This window comes from Neomonachus schauinslandi, chromosome 3 (genome assembly GCF_002201575.2).
Source record: "Neomonachus schauinslandi chromosome 3, ASM220157v2, whole genome shotgun sequence".
NCBI lineage: Eukaryota > Metazoa > Chordata > Mammalia > Carnivora > Phocidae > Neomonachus > Neomonachus schauinslandi.
The window spans coordinates 8779843-8802189 of NC_058405.1; the positions used below are offsets into that span (position 1 = coordinate 8779843).

Sequence of the window (22347 nt, forward strand, 5' to 3'; positions counted from 1 at the left end):
CAGCACTTTGTTACCATGGCGACACACACATAATCGTTTGTGTAATTGAGGGTGGCTCTGCTAGTCAGCCCCCTTCCCACCAGACAACATAGAAAACATTCTACCCTCCTGCATGTTACTCTCCCATAGGTTTGCAACAAGGCCCTACATGTTTCTCAAACTTACATATACTTTATGAACACTATAGACCAATAGGAGCAGACCGATCGTTACAGTAGGAAGATGATTTGGGGGAGGAAATTGGAGGTCTGGGTCCCAGTTCAGAGCCTGACACTATTTTGCAATTTAACTTGGCATAGGACACTCGACTTTTCAGGACCCAAGCCCTCCCTATTTAAAGAGAGGTGAGGGAACAACGTGCTGGCTTAACCCTCCAATGTTCTGTCATTTTCTGAGTTGTTTCTAAGTGTCACTTAACTGACATTAGTTAAAAAACCTTCCCAGCATTAAACATTAACACAGGTCTTCTTCTATGGTGGGGTTCATTATCATGCCAATAAATGATTAATTATAATTCTCTGACCGGACCAATAATTTGGCAGGACTCGTATGATTCATAACTTGTGCTCTGTTATAATGTTACCTCTGAAAACTGACTTACTAGCATTTATTGTTTTTTATTGCCTCTCCCAGGTGGCTTTTGCAAGAGAAGACCAAGTGACACATGTTTAAGAAGGGTTTAAAAGTTGGCCATGGTTGGATTAGGCATTATTAATCTAGAGAGGAGCAGAAGACTGGTACTTCTGTGGACTTCTGTGGCCATCTGAGCAGCAAATCCAGCAATGAATAACTCAACGGGCTGTTCGGCTAATGCAACAGTGTGTGATGGTGCATCCTGTGTGGTAACTAAGAAAAATTTCAATGAGATTCTCAGTGTGGTACTGAGTACTGTCTTGACCATCCTCTTGGCTATGGTGATGTTCTCCATGGGATGCAATGTGGAAATCAAGAAATTCCTAGGACACATAAAGCGGCCATGGGGCATATGTGTCGGCTTCCTCTGTCAGTTTGGAATCATGCCCCTCACAGGATTCATCCTGTCGGTGGTCTTTGACATCCTCCCCATCCAAGGAGTAGTGGTACTCATCATGGGATGCTGTCCCGGAGGAACCGCCTCCAATATCTTGGCCTATTGGGTCGATGGCGACATGGACTTGAGGTAAGATATCTAAACCTCTGCATACTGCAATCACATTGAATTAATCTTTTTAGAAGCCTGTGTTACTGTGATGTCCATCCGATCTGCCACTGATCTAGGGTACAACTGAGGAATTAAACAGAAGAGAAGAAATGGATTCACTCGCCTTCCTGTACAACTGCTTAGCTACTGGAATTTGGGGGTTACACTTTGTATTTGTGCTTTTTAATCTCGCTCAGCTAACAGGGAGTTGGATAATTGCTATTTATCTTTGGGAAAAGATTCAAAGTTTTTCAAAAAAGAAATTCTTTCCCAGCCGCAAGTGTACCTGAGAAAGTTTTCCTTGTTGGTACCAGAAAAAAAAAGAACAAAACAAACCAACCTCTCTCTGTGGTGATGAGAAGCTCTGAGTGCAATCACGAAATCAAATTGTTCATTAAACAGTAGAATCTGTGCTGAGACAATGGTCAACTCCACAACTATAGCCAGTTCTTTGAACAAGCTTTTTCCCGAACAAGCCTAAAGAAGAATTTGTACATTTGCTTCACTTCTACTGGCATCAAAAGGAAAAGAAAAAAAAAAACCTACAGCAGCTTTTTAAAATTATGCTTACCTTACTATAAACAGAAAATGGTTTCTCTGCTTCCCACAGAGTAATCTAAATTGCAATGTTTGCCCAATTCATCCCGTGCCAGTCTGAACTAGCACTGAGGGAAAAAAAATTAATGGAAATAAGACGAAGCATTAATGTGATGAGACTGAGAATTTTAATGCTTTAAGTTGAATAGAAAAATGTCTTTTTCCTTACCTGACAATTCCTCATTTCCTGGGAAAGGTATGCATTTCTGCAAAGCCTCCAGGTGTTAATGTAACGAGTGCTTATTAAATACTATACAGGAGGCAATCAGCTCTGTTAATCACCAGCTACTATACTCAGAAGAGAGAAGCTTAAGGTATAGAGATGTAACCACTGCAAAATGTAAAACTGTATTCCATGTTGATCCGGTGCCTACTGAGCAACTGGGAGCCTGCCATCTCATCTCAGCTGGTGCTGATCCTCCCAAAGCTTTAGAAAAGCCGTACAAACTATGTGTCTGCACTTCACATATTTTTCACTTAAGGAAATACCATATCCTCCTTGTAAGGGATTTTTTTCCCTAAGGAAGTCCTATAATGAACAAAGGATGGCAAGTGTTGTTCAGGTTTAGTTAATCTGTGAACCACCACATAGCAATAAGGTCCTTTTAGACTTCAACTTAGTTTGATCCGGACATAAGCACTCAGAGGTGACAATTCTCAAAGCCAGCACCCACTACACCAAGGGGAGTGACCTGAATTGAATATGGGACTTTGACATCTGCTGAACAACTTTTATATAATATTTGTAACTTTCCAGCAAAATGGAAGAGTCTTCTACCTCAAGATAATGCCACATGTGTAATCATTTTGTAAGATGGGAAAAGTATGCGTGATGCTTATTTGGCCGTTGAAAGATTTCTTTCTGCAGGCTAAAACTGTAGGGCCCTAATCTAAAAGCTGCAACTTACACTTTTCTGTGGCCTTAAGGAAATCTTATTTGTCTTGAAACAGATGACTATGTAATCCTATCTACCTCATACAACAATTCCTGTAAAAAATAAAAATATTAAAAAATAAGAACCAAAGTAGAATTTGAAACCTTGGTAGAAAACATCCAGCTGAATCAGTATATATGAATCATTCAGCAAGTCAGAATTATCCCCGAATGGGATATATGGCATTGAAATTTTTAATTTTCGTTCCAGAAAGTGTGTACTCCACAGATCCCCCTTGTCTTGCAATAACAAAATAACACCAACGGCTCTCCGGTCCAGCAGTCACCTTGTTAGCAATTCCACCTATCCAGAACTCAAACAAAGTAAAAGACTACACAGCACAAATAAATCCTGCTTAATCTCATAAATATTCCTTACATGGACCTTCTTGATCTCCTAAGCCTAGAGCTCTGTTGGGTTATTTCCCAGCACCAAGGATGACCATAAGAAGTGGGGGCAGGGAATGAGGCACCAGAGGGGCAGGCCTGTGTCTTACAGCAGCACGTGGCCCAGAAAGCCTGGCCTCAAGAGAGAAGACCCAAAATGCCTACAAAACAAAGAAGGCAACTCACCGGACCAGCAGCCTCTGCATCACTTAGTCTAGAGCCCAACAGCTCTGTAAACACAACCACCCAGAGGACATTGCTGTATTGTAGCGAGGAATAACCCCTATCACAATGGCTTATAATCATTGAAAGGAGTTAAATTAGGCCACTATGTAAGATGACATTACGCATCACATATGTTAAAGGAAAACTGTTCGAATTATTTCTTTAAAGCAAATTAAGAGATTATCACCTTAGCTATTGGGAAACAGTTTTCCAACCCTTTCTATTCTTCTGGAGTCAATTCTGTCCTCTAAGAACTTAACCTTCTCCACTTCCACTGGAACTCCAGAAATGGCAGCCAAGATATGATTGTTTATACCAACAAGTATCTGTACTGCTTACTAGTTGCTCGAACACATACCACACAATGCCAGCAGAACTACTCCATCTACATCAACTTTCCTGGATGTGGTTTCTGGGAGAAGAAACTAAATCATCCTCCCCCTGCGCCAGGGCCCCCTGTCCCCTCCCTCAGCCCAGTGTCTCCCCACACACCTTTGTCTCCCCCTCTCCCCCTCATCACCCTACCATTTCTTCTAAACCTGGGAAGCCATTGCATTTTTCAATCTCTAGTGAAAAACAACAAAGCAGACAGTTTTCCTTAACAAAATTATAGACCTTGCTCATTGAAATATAGCAGGTGATATTTCAGCTCCTTCTCAGATCACTCCAGCCTAGAAAATTGTTGCAGGAATCTGATTAGTGTGCAGGTATTTTCACCTGGTCTAGCTGTGCTGTGGGTATCCTATGCACAGAATGTTTCTGGGAGAAATGAAGGTGACAACTGTGGCCGGACCCATAGTTCAGGGGACACAGAGAGGTCTGCCTCCTTTGTGTCTGCTGTATTCCCAGAGATGCCCTGTTTTCAAACCTCCTTTCTTAGCAAAGACCTCAGCCATACCATGCAAGGACTTTTCCTTCTCACTTTCCTTTCGTTGACTTCTTCTTTGGGGAATACTTGTTTGTGCATCCATCCTTCCACTTCCCCCAATTCCTTCACTACCATCTATTAGCTACATTCCCCTTAACTATTTTCTAGCGTTAATAGTTTCTGGATTTTCCTTCCACATCTTTTGTTCTCTGGCTAAAGATTGTTGCATTTTTCATCTTCCAGGTCCATTTTCATGGTTATTTCAGTTGTTCAAGATCCCCAAACCTCTGGCTTATCACAAATTTGAAGCAATCTCTCCCATTTAAATCACATAAATGTCCAGTTCCTCTCTACTCTAAGAACTAACCTAACAGTATTTTTCTGTTTTTCCCCTCTAAGTAACCAAGTTCTGTTTCTCTCATGTAACATTTATTTTTATTTTACTAGGTAGTATTGACTAAGCACTATTAGGAGTCATACACAGTACCAGTATTCCACATACATTGGTGTATTTAACCCTCAAGATAATCCTCTTAAGGTCAGTACTATTATTTTCTGCCTTTGACAGATGATAAAATTAAGGCTCATAACCTTCCCCAAAGTCTCAAAGGCAGTATATGTCAAAATCAGAATTCAGACCCAGACCTATCCACTTATCCCTATCCAGACTCTTTTTTTTTTTTATAGATTTTTATTTATTTATTTGACAGAGAGAGAGATAGCGAGAGCAGGAACACAAGCAGGGGGAGTGGGAGAGGGAGAAGCAGGCTTCCTGACGAGCAGGGAGCCCGATGTGGGACTCGATCCCAGGATCCTGGGATCATGACCTGAGCCGAAGGCAGACGCTTAACGACTGAGCCACCCAGGCGCCCCCTATCCAGACTCTTAATCTCTGTTCAACATTGTTTCTATCACCTACCACACCCCCAATTTCTAGCACCGCCTGTATACACTTTGTCCTGATCTTTCAAATTTGGTGTTTCACTTCTAATATGATAGTCTTTGCATTCCTCATCACTGATGTCACCAAATTCCTCAACATTTACTGAATTCTCATTTATTGTTTTTATTTCTAAAAAGAAAAAAAAAACAGTTATCCCTGGTGGTTAATAGAGCTAAAGCCAAAAATTGCAGACCAGAGAACTTTTTGCTTTTCTTACGTTTTTCCTCATTCCAATATAAACTCATGGTAGTATTTCTATTGTTGACATCTATGCTTCTTATAAAATTTCAGATTTCATTCATTTAAAATGATTTTTTTTTATTTTGCTAATCTATTCCCCTACATTGCTCCCTAAAATTACCTGTGAACTGTTTTTCATCTCATTTTGAGTGGTTTGATATTATTCTCATATTAGTTCAAATGGCATCAACTTCCAGGCCATCTAGTCTCTTGTACTTCTGCAAAGCCTCACGGTCAAGGTGGCCCACTAAAGCTAGACCATTCCCTTCCCCAACTGCTGACTTGTCCTTCCTCATGGTCTTCAAGAAACTACTCTTGCCAAACTCAAACCATGACACAACTTCATAAATTGCCTTAGCAATAATTCAAAATTGAAGCTTTCCCAATGAAATTTGAAAGAAAAAACAAAGAGATAAGTAGACTTCTTCTAAACATTGTTCTCATAGCTTAAAACAAAAAACTCTTGGCCTTCTCTTTGCTAAACGATCCAGGTAGTGAACACTGCTCCCTTCGTGCACCCCCCTCCTGTCCTCTCCACGCTGGAAAGTACATTGGACATACTGAAATAAAAGTGATTTCATTATGGCGATTACCTTAAATCCATTCTAATTTATTTTTTAAATAAAAAAGAGAATGTCAAAGGAAGGGAGAGAGTTTACAAACTCCAGTATTTTAATTGTAAGTAGGTATTTATGAAAAGTATTACTCTGGTTTTGGATTCTGCCTTAGCATCCCTTTTTTGTACCTAAATTAAGTTAACCTGTCACCATAATAGATGGTACTTCTTGGAAATGTTTTACATACATCTCTAGCATTGGTTGGTGTTATACTATTTTAGCTCCACTAAGTATTTTTTTCCTAAAATCTTTAAACACATTTTAAGTGAAGTCATCCCCAGTTAAAAAAAAAAAGGTTACTAGGGAAGTTAAGCCCCCTGATAAACATTACTGCCCTGACCCTTTTTTTTTTCCTGCCAAAACTGCACTTAGATATATTAAAACGAAATTCTCACCTCTAGCTGTTTTCCTTAGCACTGTATAGTGTGGGTTGTTGGTGTTTGTGGGGGGCAGCTAGAGGAGGGTGGAGGCACAGGTGATATAATTTCACATTTTCTTTCAAGTCCACATATAATACCTTTAAGAAATTACTACTCTGATAGTCTCCAATGCTACTTTTGGAGGAAGACCTTTCAGAAAAATTTCTCCGGTTTCCTGATTCTGTATTATGCCAGAACACCATACCACACCACACCACACCACACCACACACACACACACACACACACACACACACACACAATGGCTGGATGGCTAATACAGTAACTGACTTTTAATAAGAGCTTTGCATTATTCTAAGTACTGGACTCACTGGGTCATTAGCCCTCACAGCCTATGAGGTGGCAACAATTTTATCTTCATTTCACAGATAAGGAAACTGGCAAAAGGAAGTCAAGTACATTACCCAAAGAACGTAGTACTTATGTAATAAGTGGCCACACTTGCTTCCAACCCAGGCAGTGTCTGACTTAAATGTCTGGCCCAAAGATTTAACAGCTCAGTTCCCCAGGAGCAGAATGTGCCTCTGTACACATGGTCCTTTAACGGGACCATGAAGACCCACTACCCAAAAACCTCTCTTCCGTCCACTGTCACACTGTTGAAAATAACACCATTCTGTATAATTTCTTCCACGTCAAAAGCCAAAGTCCACTTACACAGCCAGGTCTGCTCACTAAAACACAAATGCTCTCAGGAGGAAGAGTACCAAACCCTGGTTCTTCTGAACACACATTTGGTAAATTTCTTAGCCGAAATAGAATCCAGCCCTCCCCTACCTGCTTGAATATTTTCATTCATTTTTTAAGTCAGCTTCCTCTTTCTCAAGCCACAGGCATTGGGGCAATAATCTGTCTGCCTTCAAAAAAGACACTGAGGCCCCCTCCCTTGGACATGTGCTCTCCTCCAAGGGCCCAGGGAGGCCCATCTCAATACAGACAGACATGGCATAGCCCCTAAAGTTTTGGCTAGTATAGATGTGTTTGCTCTTCTCTGATTGGAGGTCCACAGGGTGGCATGTCCAAGCACCTTGTACCTTTTTAAATAATGAACTGAAACAGGCATTAACTATCTTCTCTGATCCTTGAGAACCCATGGGGAGGGAGGAACGACCCAAGACAAAGTAGAAAAACAAACCCAATCTCAGCATTTTGCCCAAGGCCAGGACCTGCACAAAGATGGGCACGTGTCTGTGTCCTTCCATCAGCCTAGATGCTGCTGCTGCCGGAACGTCTTTTGCGGGACTTCCTAATCACGAATTGCACCATGAAGCAAGCTCTCCCCCTAGAAAGCCCAGGTGGATGAATCAACCTGCCCATTTCCTTTCAGCATCAGCATGACGACATGCTCCACGCTGCTTGCCCTGGGAATGATGCCGCTATGCCTCTTTATCTATACCAAAATGTGGGTCGACTCTGGGACGATCATCATTCCCTTTGATAACATAGGTAAGTAAGTCATCCCTCCGCTAGAGTTCTGAATATCCCCCTCCTATTCTCTGTTTATCTTCAGGCCAGGCTCAGACCCAGCTCATATTTACCTCTTGCATATTTATCTCATTACAAGTCACGCCTGCGTTTCAATGCAGGTTGGCAGAATCTAAATGCCAAACCTTGACCCCAAGGGAAAACTTGCTTTTCCTCCATTGAAATCAGCAGGAAGAGGGGCTGACTTAAAGGAAGCCAAGATTGCTGAGGCACAAGAGACTGTCCTTTCCTCAACCCACAGTACAATTAGTTCATGAATAAATTTTGAAAGGAAAAGAACATGAGAAAGAGTAATTAGCACCTCAGTGGAGGTAAAGGTCATAAGAAAAAAGGTCAGGGCAAAAAAGAAAGAAAATAGAAAAAAAAGGGGGGGGAAGATTAAAAACTTTTTAATGAGTTTGAAAAACAAAGATTTAACTCTGCTTATTCACCATTTTGCCCAGTCTTATTTTCCAACCTAACCTTCTTGCTGTTGGTTTGTCCAGCCCTTTAAGAAAACAAACAACCTAATTACTTCACACGTTGTTCTCACTACTTTTTAGATGGGGAAGTTAAGGCCCATGGTAACGGTTTAATTTGTCCCAGCTGAGCCGGAGCTGGACCTGCCCCGCCCCCGCTCATGCTCTCTGTGGACAGGACTGCCAAGCCCAGGCTCCACACGATGCCCACCTAGCTCTGAAGGGGCAACACTCTCGCTGAGCCCTTCCCATGGGGGCGTCTGGGTGGAGGAGGGCGGCCGCAGAGCTGGCACCGCTGAACACAGCTGCAGCAGGTGGCCGTCCCTGCCCTGCCTCCGCTGTCTCTTAGAGGGTGTCTAGCACCATGAACTATGCACCTGCCTTATCACCTAATTCCCATGGCAGCAGCGTGAGCTAGACGTAATCCACCCACTTCACAAACGGGGAAACCAGAGTGCAGAGGGGCTGGACAGTTTGCATCATCCCCACAGTCTGTAAGGTTCCACTCTGAGTCGATCTGGCTCCACGACCACCCCGTGACTGCCCGCCTCTTGCTTTTATCCACCTTTCCTTCCTCCCATACATGCTCTGTGAACTCGATTAAGGCCCAGTTATGGTTCACATGGTGTAACCACAAGCAGATGCTTTCCAGTCTAATTGGACAGGCATTTGAGAAGGGGCGGGGGGAGGGGGGGTACAGGCACTTAAGGAAGAGGGAAAACAGCCCTGAGAAGGAAAGAGAATCTTTACCCCACTAGGGAGTCAAGAGACACACCAACCCACCTCTCCAGATGGGAGCCACACACTCTGAGCAGGAGGGAGGGCAAAGAGTGTCTTTTCCGGTCAAGTTCTAGTCCTGGAAAAACTGTCCCTGGCCTCATCTGGTCAGGAGAGGAAACACAATTTGGGCAGGTGGTCCTGCTTGCATGCTTATCCTGTAGCCTTGGGCCGCTTGGAGGAGATAAAGACTCTTAGCATGAGGGGCCCGACCATGGTTGGGGGGGGGGGGCAGGGAGGTCGCTCCTTTCACAGAGCCAACACATTTAAAATATCTAGTACCCAAGCCTAACCACACTGCCATTCCAAGCGCAGTATTTGCACCGACTTAAGCTACCATACTACAATCAATGCATATCAAGATGGTTTTAATTTAAGGCCTACAAACTTCACAAAATTTAGGGAATAGTCTGGACACCCTGGGGAGGAAGTCTCCTCCCAAAGTAGCAGGATGTAAGGATACTCAAAGGAGATTTTTCTAGGGGCTCTCACCAGCACATCTATCAACGACTCTTCCATATCCTGTGTTCCACCATTTTCTCCCCATCCTGTCCTCCCATCTTTCTTTTTTTCCTGCTGTAGATATTCCTGTCCATGACTTAATCCCTTTGAGTAATTTCTGGGAAAAAGTAACTGCTGACCTTTATATCACCAGGAGGCCAGAAGAAATTATGTTTTCATCACTGTTGTGTTCATTTTAAATTCATATTTACAGCCCTGAAATCTAGAATCCATTTTCCAGTCTTCATTGAATCTAGTCCAATGCTAAGCAAAAACCACTCTCAAAATCTCATTATTCAATTCCACTTTCTCCTACTGCTTTAAAAGGATATTTGAAAAAGAAACAGCCCATCAGAAGTTCAAAGTTGTTGGTACTATGTTATATAAAAGCAGTGATTGGACCAATGAGTGTTAGTAACATGGAGAAACAAACCACCTGTCATGGGAACAGCAGTAAATTTAACACAGGGAAATTGAAGTATGACTCTTTTATCTGGCTGGGTGAGCACGTTCTTGCAAAGAATTATAATTACTTGAGAAGTCGCCAAATATATTTATTATCTCACAGAAAATTTAAAGCATGCTTTTCAACCTCTTCTCTCACCTCTCTGCTCTAGATTTGAATAACCAAGCTTGGTCTGAGCCAGAAGTCATTAGCCCATGGAATGCCTGGAGAATTTTGAACTTTTTGTTTTATTTCTACTACTAGGAAGTAACAGGGAGATGGAAAATATCTGTGTGTACCCCCACAAACATAAACATACACACAAACTTTAAAAAGGTATTTTTCCTAGGATATAAAGATCCAAAGACCAAAGAAGCCAAGATTCTGACAAATTGAAACCAAAAAGTGTCAGTATAAAGAGCGCTAAAAAGGATTTATATCATCCATATTATCAATGCTCTGACAGTAATACGAAATTATTTACTGGAGTGGGTAAAGATGGAGAGTTTTGTTGTTTTGCTTGAGTCTGTTTTGTGTATTCGAGAAGGGAGACTGATCAAGCTTTTATCGAGCTGCTTACTCTTTTGTTTTCCTCTCTCCTGTGCTCTGTGTTCTGCTGATGAAATGCCTCTTCTGTCATATTTAGGTACATCTTTGGTCGCTCTTGTTGTTCCTATTTCCATTGGAATGTTTGTTAATCACAAATGGCCCCAAAAAGCCAAGATCATACTTAAGGTAAGTGTCCTTTGCCATAGGTTGCAAAGTCAAATGCTCCACAGTGTGAGTTCCAATAATAGGTCTATTCCAGCTACTAAACTGGTTTTCTCATTATATTATAAACCTCCATCTAGGGGGACTTGACATTGTTAGATATGCTGTCCACTCTTCTAGAACACACGCCCCAGTCTCATCTACAGGGCAGAATTCTATGCCCACTTAGAGATACCCAACTCAAACACCGCCTCCTGCTTTTACCCTACCCTGTACTCCCACAGCACTTGGCTCTGATCTCTGTTCTGTGGGTCTGTATTATAAAATAGACCTAGAGAGCTGTTTTTGAAAATAGATCATATGTTTCTTATCTCTGAATCCATATGGCCAGTTCAGCACCTGGCATCTGGTAGATATTAGTACCCATTAGTAATTGGTAATCATTCATTCCCCTTTGCCAACTGTATTCTAGTGAGGTGAGATGGATATGGATAAAAGTGGGATAGAAAGACACAGAGAATATAAATCCAGACATTAATACAGATAAAGATATAGATAGATATAGATGTAGACATACATACATCCCACTGATCAGGACACAAAATAAGCTAGCTGGTGTTCTTTGTTCCTCTGGAGCCCCCCCCCCCAAAAAAGTTATAATCTCCATTTTTTTTAATGTGAAAAGGAGAAAACAGTAACAACAGTGGTTTTGTTTGCATACGCTATTTTTTTTAAGATTTTATTTATTTATTTGAGAGAGAGAGAATGAGAGAGAGCACATGAGAGGGGGGAGGGTCAGAGGGAGAAGCAGACTCCCTGCAGAGCAGGGAGCCCGATGCGGTACTCGATCCAGGGACTCCAGGATCATGACCTGAGCCGAAGGCAGTCGCTTAACCAACTGAGCCACCCAGGCGCCCTGTATATGCTTTTTTAACTTTTGTAGAGTTTTATATCCTTTTTCTCACTATCATCATCATGAAAGGTGTCTAGGGCACAATTTTATCCTCAGTTATAGATGAAGAAAGCAGAACTAAGAGAAGTTGTGTGACTCACCGAAGGAAGGAGAGCAGGAAGAATTGGATCTGGAGGCCAGGTCTTCCAGTTCATGCTGATTGAGTTTTTTCCTCTCCAACAAGGATAATTTGCAAGCTAGAACATCTTCTTCAGGCTAATGGAGCGTGGACATTAGAGGTCCTGCTATTTTCTTAAAAATGAGAACCTAGGACAAGCACCAGAGTTTCTGGTGGGCTGACCACAGTCATCGGGAGAGGAATACACAGCACGGTGATTTCACTATCACAACTGTTGGGTCTGCTTGTGTCTTCCTTCCAGATCGGATCCATCATGGGCATAATCCTTATCGTGCTCGTAGCTGTCGTTGGAGGAATCCTATACCAGAGTGCCTGGATCATCGCTCCCAAACTGTGGATCATAGGAACACTATTTCCTTTAGCCGGATACTCTCTAGGGTTTTTACTGGCCAGAATATCTGGTCAGCCCTGGCACAGGTATGGTGCTTTGATAAATCAGACTGGGAATTTTCTTCCATAATAGCTGTAGTATGCACTTGTGAGGGCTGCTGTAGGGAAGTACCCCAAACAGGGCGGTTTAAGCAACAGAAATCTATTGTCTTACAGTTCTGGAAATTAGAAGTACAAAAATCAGCATGCCAGCAGTATGGTTCCTTCTGAGGGATGTGAGGGGAAATCTGTCCCAGACCTGTCTCCTTGGTTTGAAAATGGCTGTTTTCACATTGTCTTTTTTCCATGAGTGTCTCTGTGTCCAAATTTCCCCTTATGATAAGGACACCAGTCATATTGGATTAGGGCCTACTCTAATCACTTTACCTTAACTAAGTATATTTACGATGACCCTATTTCCAAATAAGGTCACATTCTGAGGTCCTGGGCATTAGGACTTTAGCATGTGCATTTGGGAGGACAAAATTCAACCCATAACAACTGTGAATACTGATAACAAATTCAAAATCTTTCACCTATAATAACACTCACCCCATTTCTGAATATGTCATTATATAGACTCATTCATTCCTAAATTATATAAGCCCCCCAGAAAGAAAATACTGACCACCTCTCTGTTGTTCAAATGCTTGGGGACCGTTCCCCACACAATGCAGATTGAGCCCTTCCAATGTCTCCCATTCTTATTCTCTAAGCAGAATAACTTCAGCAAGAGCACTTAGGCTGGCCTTGTCACACACAAGGGCTCCTCCAGCCAGCAGCAGGATGGACTCATCATTCCAAGGCACTGATAGTAGAACTGGGGTTAGCATGTGTGAGTCTGGTACCGAGTAGAAACTTTTGCTCTCCTACCAGCCCATGTGAATCCATGGGCAGAAAGAAAAGAAGGTGTCAGCATTGGAGTGTGTATGAGGTTGGGAAAGAGATGAGCAGCACTGGGTAGTTGGGAGTTACATGTCATCAGGCCGACCTAGAACTACCACTTACTGATCTTGGGACCTCAGGACAGGCGCTCACTTTCCTCTGACTTTTCTCACCTGTAGAATGGGGGCAATAACACCAACATGGCAGATTTTTTATCAAGATTTAGTCAGAAAAACAAATCCAACTTAAAAATAAAGGAACTCTAACAAATACTCTATCTTGAGTGTTTTCTCAGCCCCTGCTCTGTGCTCTGCACTGTTACCAAGGGCATAATTGAAAAGAGTGAAATAAGCCCACTTTGAATTTATGGAACACTAACATAAATGATCCTGCTCTTTTCATATCTGCATTTTTTATTTATAAATATCTGCTTTAAATGTATATGCATTATTTAATATGTAATTTCATTTATATTGAATATATTACTTATTAATACAGATTATGACATAATATAAATATTGTCTTTATATATAAGGATATATACATACATATACACACATATATACATATATATACACATATATAAAGATATACATGAACATATAATATATATAGACACACCCATATAGATCTATTCTACTGCTCAGGGGCCAAATAAGCTAGTCAGTGTTCTTTGTTTCTCTGGACAAAAACAAATGTTATAATCTCTAAATTTTTTTTAAAGATTTTATTTATTTATTTGAGAGAGAGAGAATGTGAGACAGAGAGCACGAGAGGGAAGAGGGTCAGAGGGAGAAGCAGACCCCCCACTGAGCAGGGAGCCCGATGCGGTACTCGATCCAGGGACTCCAGGATCATGACCTGAGCCGAAGGCAGTCGCTTAACCAACTGAGCCACCCAGGCTCCCTAAATTTTTTTTAATGAGAAAACAGTAACAACAGTGGTTTTGTTTGCATATGCTTTTTAACTTTTGTAGAGTTTTATATCCCTTTTCTCATTATCATAACGATCATTAAAGGTGACTAGGGAGGGCGCCTAGGTGGCTTAGTCGGTTAAGCATCCCACTCTCGATTTCGGTTCAAGTCATGATCTCAGGGACCTGGGATCGAGCCCACATCGGGCTCCCTGCTCTACGGGGAGTCTGCTTGTCTCCGTCTCCCTCTGCCCCTCTCCCACCAGCTCTCGCGCTGTCTCTCTAATGGAAGGATAAATCTTTAAAAAGAAGAAAAGGTAACTAGGGCAAGATTTTATCTATGTATATATAGAGAACACTTATGTAGTATATAATAATACATACTAAAGTTATATATCTATGTAGTTTAAGTAAAAGTACATGTTGAATAAATGTATACATTAAAAGCAGATATAAATATATACACATATATGTGCTTGCTCTCATTATATCTGCTTTTTTTTGAGAGAGAGAGCTCATGTGCACATGCATGAAGTGAGAAGAGGGGGAGGAGCAGAGGGAGAGGGAGAGAGAGAATCTTCAGCAGGCTCCACAACCAGCACGGAGCCCTATGGGGCTCGATCTCATGACCTTGAGATCATGACCTGAGCCAAAATCAAGAGTCGGACGCTTAACCAACTGAGCCACCCAGGCGCTCCCACATTATATCTGCTTCCAATGTTATACAATAACAAAGCAAAAAATACTGACAATAAAAGCATAAATCCTCTTAACATGTCTCGTAGATGCCGGACAGTTGCTTTGGAAACGGGGATGCAGAACAGTCAGCTGTGCTCCACCATCGTGCAGCTCTCCTTCACCCAGGAGGAGCTCAACCTCGTGTTTACCTTCCCGCTCATCTACAGCATCTTTCAGCTTGCCTTTGCAGCAATATTCTTAGGAAGTAAGGAATAATGCTAATCACATGTCACTGATAATGTTCCTCTTTGAGAAATCCTCGAGTTGCTAAGATGGCATTTTTTGTGGTGGTGAATTATATAAGTTAAATTAAATTCCCTTTTTCTGGCAGTAAAATAAATGGGTGGATAAAGCCACCTATAATGTTATCATGACTTCCCAACTGCTGATGAGAAGATTGCAATTTTATCAGAAGGTTCTAGTAAAGATTATTTATTTTTATATATTTTATATATTTACATATATTTACATATATTTTATATTTATGTATTTTATATATTTGTTATTTTTAAATAAAAAGTAATAGAAGTCTATTCTCCCCACCAACTTTCTTTTTCTCAGTAATTAGGACGGCATATTAACCTGTTAGGACCATTTTATTGTGTGTTTTTCTACATGCTTCCAGGAACCTCAAACTGGTCATTTTTTCCAGATCATCATCTTGTTATGCTTTGTAAATATAGGATATTTATCCAGAACAGTGGTATACAAGGGATATTTATCAGGCTAAGTTATACTGGAAGACAGACATATGTGCATGTGCATGTGTGCATATACTAAGTAACATCCATGTAATTGAAACAGTTAAAGCAAACACGTTCCTTATTTCAAGTCCTAGGGATAGCTAACCTGATTTTTAATTTTCCTCTACTGTAGCATCAGCTCTGATCCTCAGCCCCTGCCACCTGCTGGCCTTCACCTAGTTAAAGCTTTCCTTACATTTTGTTCTCCAAGGACTGATATGTTTAAACTCTATTTTTAAACTCTATTTTTTTTCTAAATAAAGACTGATGTCTTAAGCTCGTTGATTTTTAAGGGAGGTTATATAGTGAAGGTGAAAGACACAAATAATGGGAATGGTAAGTTATAAAATGCCTGGAGGTCCAGTGTTATTTGGGTTTGGTTTTCCTTTTGTACTTTGCTCCAATAGGTATTGCACTTGCCTGTGGGCACTGATCCTTCTCTGCATTACTGTCTAGAACGCTATTGTCAAAACAAAGTTTTCCTTCTTGTATAAGACTCTCTGGATCCGTTCAAAACTTTCCACTGATTTATCACTCACACAGGAGACAGAGGCCCATGGCCTAATTACCTTGTTGTCGTGTATGACAGACATACACCCAATTTGGTACACCTTGAGAGTTTTCCAAATAATTAGCTAGTGATGTCTACTAGAAAGCCAGAGAAAACAGACGGGTTGATAGAATGATTAAGTGAATTTACTAGCTGAATAACTAACTCAAAAGGGACTCACAGATAAGCTGACGGAGTGATGGGAAGGCAGGTACTGGTATTGGTCTTATGCTTTCCCACATTTTTATCAGCAAGAATACAGATGAGGAAGTCATCTTTATTAATTACATGCAATGCCTGGAAACATTTTGGTAAAGGGATTAGAAGTCTAAATATTTTTGGAACAAGGAAAGGAGGACTGGGAAGGGACAGAGGGAGGAAGAGAGGAAGGACAGAAGGAAGGAAGGGAGGTAGGGAGGGAGGAAGGGAAGGAGGGAAAGAAAAGAAAGAAGGAAAGAAGAGAACAAAAAATTTGATTAAATAAAATAGGTGGTGTGTGTTGAAGAAATCCCAGCTGAAAACAGTTTATAATAAAACTGTTGGGCTATTTTAATTAACCACAAGCTCCAGTCAATAGATTCAATAGCTCAGTGGCTTCAAAATTAATATGTTGCTAAAGGGACCAACAAAGAGACATGGATCATGACATATCAAGATCTTTGGAGCCGGCCACTGTCTCTCAGCTGCATATCATGAGAGTTAACATTTCCTGAGCAGTAACTATTTTCCCAGGGCCATACTAGGCACCTTACTATTTTACTTCATTTAATGTTCACAATTCCCCTCTGAGATAGACAATATGACTATACCTATTTTAAGTGTGAAGTTCCAATAAATAATACTTTCTCTCCCTCTATTGACTTTGGAACCAATTGAGAAGTAGAAGAAAAATCAGATATGTAGATAACAAAATAGCACTCTTATTACAGATAAAACTTACATAGAAAGTATGGCTCAAAATTACGACCCCATGGGCTGATTCATCCCTCTCCACTGCCCCACACATGTGCACATAACACGCATATACGTACATACACTGCTCATCTCCCCTTGCCAGAAAGTCTGCCCAGGTGGGCTGAGCTCACAAAGATGCTGAGAAATGGCTGCCCCCAGAGACTAGCAGCCTCTCAGAAGAGAGGAAGGCTGATCACACATCAGCCAGGGCTCCTGCTTTGTGAGAAGGAATGAAGTCAGGGAGAGACAAAGTGTTATTCCAGCCCAAGTCCTCCCCAACAGAGAGCACTAGACCAAGGTCCTTGACACTATGCCTTAGCATGTATCATATTTACTGAGGACTTCAATGACTGGGACACAGTGGGTACAGATTAGGGGCCCGCTACTACTCTTGGTGGGCACCCCCTGCGGGGCTGATGCCTCCTGCAGTCATGTGAGCAAGCACCCTTGCTGTTGTGTGCCCGGTCTTCCTGAAGCACAGCCATCCCTCTCACCGTGGCTGGCTGTGAACTAAAGAACGCCTTCTGCTTTCTCCAAGCAACCTGCAGCCTACAGAAAGTGTAAGCCGATTTTGAGCCGTAGATTGTAATCACTGTCCAAAGCAAGCTTGCAGCTAATTGTTATGAAAGTCCACTCACCTCCTGTGTATTGCTTTCTAGTGTATGTGGCATACAAGAAATGTTATGGAAAAAACAACGTGGAATTGCCAGAGAGCAAAGACAATGAAACGGTCTCCGAGTCATCGCTCCATAAGGTGAATGAAGGATTTCAACCAGATGAAAGGTAGACACCGAGTGGACAAAAGAGAAGAATTCTAAAGTACATGCTTCTGTGATAACAAGATTTGTTTGTTTTGATGGGATATTGGGCAGGAAAAAGTTAAAGTGAAAATTTAAATTCCAGTTGAATCCATACATTAGTTTTGGTACCAAGTGACTGGTGGTCCAAATCCTTAATGTGACAAATATTTATATATATATATACTGTCTTTGTTATCCTGAACCGGATTCTTACCCAGAACCACATAACCCAGAGACGAGCACCTGACTTTTTATATCTTAATATAGATGCAATGAATTATTATTATTATTATTATTATTATTATAAACTGATCAAGATTTTCTTCAGTATTTATGATTGTAAAAAGATTGAAATGAACATCTTCCACTGACATATTAATTATTACTTTGAAAATGTTGCAACTTATTTATTTATATAACTTTGTAGTGTAACATGGACAAATATCTGACTTCTTGTATTAAAAAAAAAAATCAGCCTTCTCCAGTGACAGTCCAAAAGCAAAAATAAGAGAAAAGAGTTACTAAATAGAATTCAATCACCAAATTAGAATCAGGCCCATAACCCATCAGTGACATTATACATTGGTAGCTTTGCTTCAGGAGTCCAATGATGCCACTAGATTTTTTGGGAAAAGCAGAATTCTTTCCTATGGCTTGAATTTGACAAAGAGCTCTTCAAGCCCTAGAGAGGGATTTTCTCAAGGTTTGCCTGCAGGAGGCAGGTCTATTCAGCTCATGGGAAGGCCCTACGGTAGGCATCATGGAGCAGGGAGGTGGCAGGAGGCTCAGAGACTGCAGAAGTACTGGATAAAACATCCCTTCTCTAGTTCCATGCGAGATGATGGGAAATGCAAGGAAAAGCAGCAGTAGTAAAGGCCTGCTTGAAATTCATGATGAGTCAGTTAGATGTCATCAAAAAAAGAATGAAGTCAGGGAGCCATGAGGGAAGTGAGTATTAAGCAGTATCTGAAGAAGAAGAGGACATGCCCAGGGCCCAGAAGTAGGAAGGGCACTGCCAAGTGAGTTCTCTGCCTGCTGTGAGTATATGTCAGGAAGCAGGGAGGATTTGATCAATGGCCGCAGGGTTTAATGTCAAGGGGAAAACGACTGGCCACGCGTTAGATCTAATTGAATTTCTTTTCCTTCATTCTGCGGCAATAACAGGGCACATTCTTAACTCAGATCATAGTGGTTTAGTTCTGTTTTCCATTTGGACATTTTCCCTGCCTCATAGATTTCCTTTCGAATGTTTGGGCTCCAAAGGGCCTTTTGCATTTGGATGATGTGAGTTCAGATCCTGCTGGTGTTCCTCAGCATTAAAAGAACGTGAAGATCAACTCTTAGCTTTCAACAGAGGGTGAGGGAATCTGCTTTAAAAATTGTAACATTTATGCCTTTTTATATGAGGGTCACATTTACAATTGAATAAAGCTCCTATATTTTTTTTCATCATTAGACAAATATATTAAAAGGGACTAAAGATTTTTATGAAGGCCAGTAGGGGAGAGGTGGTACAGATTTTCCATTAGGGAGTTTCAAAGAATACACTTCCAATGGTGCAAAAGGAAGACTCTGGGTCTGTCTGTTAGGTACCTTCTATGCTTTCCTCATCAAACAGAAAACAGGCAGGTGTACTAAATTCACACTGTGAATTCAGATCATCATTTCAGCATACCCAGAGTCAAGGGCCTGGATGCCAGCAGCTGAAGCAAGCAGGCTTTTCCTCCCTATGGGATCCAGATATGTGAGACAAAACTTGGCTTTCTTACATGGTGTGGTACCTTGTGAGTTGTGGTTTTTTTTTCTAATGTGCTAGAGGGAAGAAAAATAGCTGAGCTTCGTAAAATGACAGCTCTCTATTTTTAAATGAGTTTGAAAAGCCGATTAAATTATGTATTTTATTGCCTCTGTGAGTATCCTATTAAATGAATATTTTATTTTAAAGGCTTGAATAAATGAAAATAATTTTTGTAATGTTTGGTCTATTCGAGTTTTTGTGACAACTGTCAAGATTTCTTCACTGTTCAGTTGTAGAGATATAAATAAGGTGGAGTTTCTCTAATATTAAATTGTTCTCTGAAAAGTGCCTGAAAGAAACTCTTAATTAAATACTCCAATAATTAGGTCTCCCACGGATACAGATTGACATTGTCCCCAAGCAAATCATACTGGGGGAACATTAATCAAAGACTTAAAAACAGTGTCACAATGACAACTGATTTAAAATAATAATAAAAGTATTACATGTACTTATAAATAAGACTACCATCACCTTTTATGAAAAATTTACATATCATAGAGTAACATATATAAATATGAAAATGAATATATATGAACATATATATATTCACTATGAAAAAAATATATACACACACATATATATTTAGAGAGACACAGAGAAAGGGACTTCAATTATGGTACCAGTGCATTAAAATCTCACCAACAGGTTTGAAGAAATTCTGGATATAAGCCCCATCTGACTCCTCAAAGACATCACTCCATTGTCCCTCTAGGAAACTTGCCTCCATTCCAGCAGGAAACAATTTATCTTTCTTGGAGTATTTGACAACCCATTGCCTCTCAAGCATTTACCTCTTCAAAAACCACATTAGTTTAGCACAAGAGTCTTCGTATTATGTTATGGATACTCCTGGGAGTTCATGAAATTGTCCAAGGAGTATGCAGGCATGGATAGGGAATCAGTTTCCATTTCTTTAATTTCCATATGTGTACTTTCCCAAAACTCCCCTGCTTGAGATGCCCCAGGGCTCCACTCGCCCTGGGTCGCCCCTCCCACCTCCCCTTTCCTGGCAGGGCTCCCCCCTTGAAAAGGAAACCTACTCTAGCCACCCCTTCATCTACCCATGGTGGACAGGTCCAGAGGGAGAGACTTTTGAGCACCAACTAAAGGAATAATTCAGAATATTAGTGTCTGTGAATGGCTTCTTATCTTTTTAATTGATTACATACATATCTATTTAAGACTTTAGGACCAGGGTAATTTTTACCTGTGTTGGAATATTTTGAATATAGAAATACCATAGAGTGGGAGTGAAGACAAATTTCCATGAACATGCTAACACTTCCATCTCCAACTTTTTACACCCCACCCCCCAAAAAAAGCCTCACTCTTGAGGATAATCCAAATCCATATTGGTATATTTGTTAGTATTGAAAAATGAAGTCAGATTTTTTTTTTAAAGAAAGTCTGATTTGGCTGATTGGTGTAACAAGGGCCCCTGTTTTGTCCATTATGAAATATGTCCATATGAATGGACATATGAAAATATGTCCATTTTTCATAAATTAGATGAGCTAAATCTGCAGCTCCAAGGTTTTAAAGAATATATGTAAAACATGTGCTAATACAAAAAGCATATTTTAAAAATAACCTAGAATATATAAAGACTCTTATAACCCAATGATAGGTAAGTCAGTCAATTTTTCAGATGAGCAAAAAGATTTGAACAAATGAGCAAAGAATAGCCATAAAGCAAATAAGCATGTGGCCATGGCAAATGAATACAGGAAAAGATGCTCAGCATCATTAATAGTTAGATAAATACGATACCACAATATGGTACTACTTAAATACCCATAAAATAGCTAAAATGAAAAATTACTGATGATAGCAAGTTTTGATGAGAATATAAACAGTAACTCCTATAGATTGCAGGTGGCACGGTCACTTTCAAAACTAATTTGCAGTTTCTTATAAAGTTAAGCATCCACTAACCACGTAACAGCAATCTCACTCCTAGATATTTAGCCAGTTACTAGAAATAGAGCACAGTAAGAGAAAGCTCAGGGGCCAGGAACTTGCAGAGGGGCTTGACTACAAGAGGCACAAGGGAACATTTTGGGGGTGATGGAAATGTTCTACATCATGACTTTGGTGGTGGTTACACAACTTCAAACACTTGTCAAAATGCATAGAACTGTACACTTTAAATTGGTGCATTTTATTCCATGTAAATTATACCATTAATAAAGCTGGTTAAAAATATTATTGTCCAAGATGTAGCAGGGAAATTCACTACATTTTTCCTGACCCTCTGAGAATATTGAGTTAAATTTGGAGCCTCTAAGTGAAAGAGTAACCAGCTCTAAGAGCTGTCAGCCAAGTCTACTAAAGCCTTTTGTTCGTATACTCCCTAGAAATTAAAAGCTCAAGTTCCAGAAACATTTTGAAAAACAGGTACTTCCAATGCTTTTCTTGCAACAAAACCGAAAAAGGTTCTCAAGGAGTTGTCAACCCTTGCATTTAAAAAAAAATGTTTTGAGGAGAGACCACTGTGATTTTTTTAGCATATAACTTGGAGGAAGTTCAAATTTGAGGGGCTATAGATACCAAAAGTCCTTCCATTGTCATCTACCTCTTTATGTGAAACAAGGTTGATCAGCACTTAAACCTAGAAAAACAAAAGAGGGGAACAAAATAGATGATGAAACTTAGGCACAGAGAGTTAAAGAACTTTCTCCATATCACACAGCAGG

General features: G+C 40.6%; 1 protein-coding gene across 1 annotated transcript; it reads left to right on the plus strand.

The window, feature by feature from the left end:
• Positions 1-782: 782 nt before the first annotated feature.
• Positions 783-17952, plus strand: SLC10A2 (solute carrier family 10 member 2). The gene is made up of 6 exons (XM_021696031.1): positions 783-1159; positions 7758-7876; positions 10743-10831; positions 12140-12315; positions 14851-15008; positions 17710-17952. The coding sequence occupies exons 1-6, from the start codon at positions 783-785 to the stop codon at positions 17835-17837; spliced, it is 1047 nt and encodes a 348-aa protein (XP_021551706.1). The 3' UTR covers positions 17838-17952.
• Positions 17953-22347: the final 4395 nt, after the last annotated feature.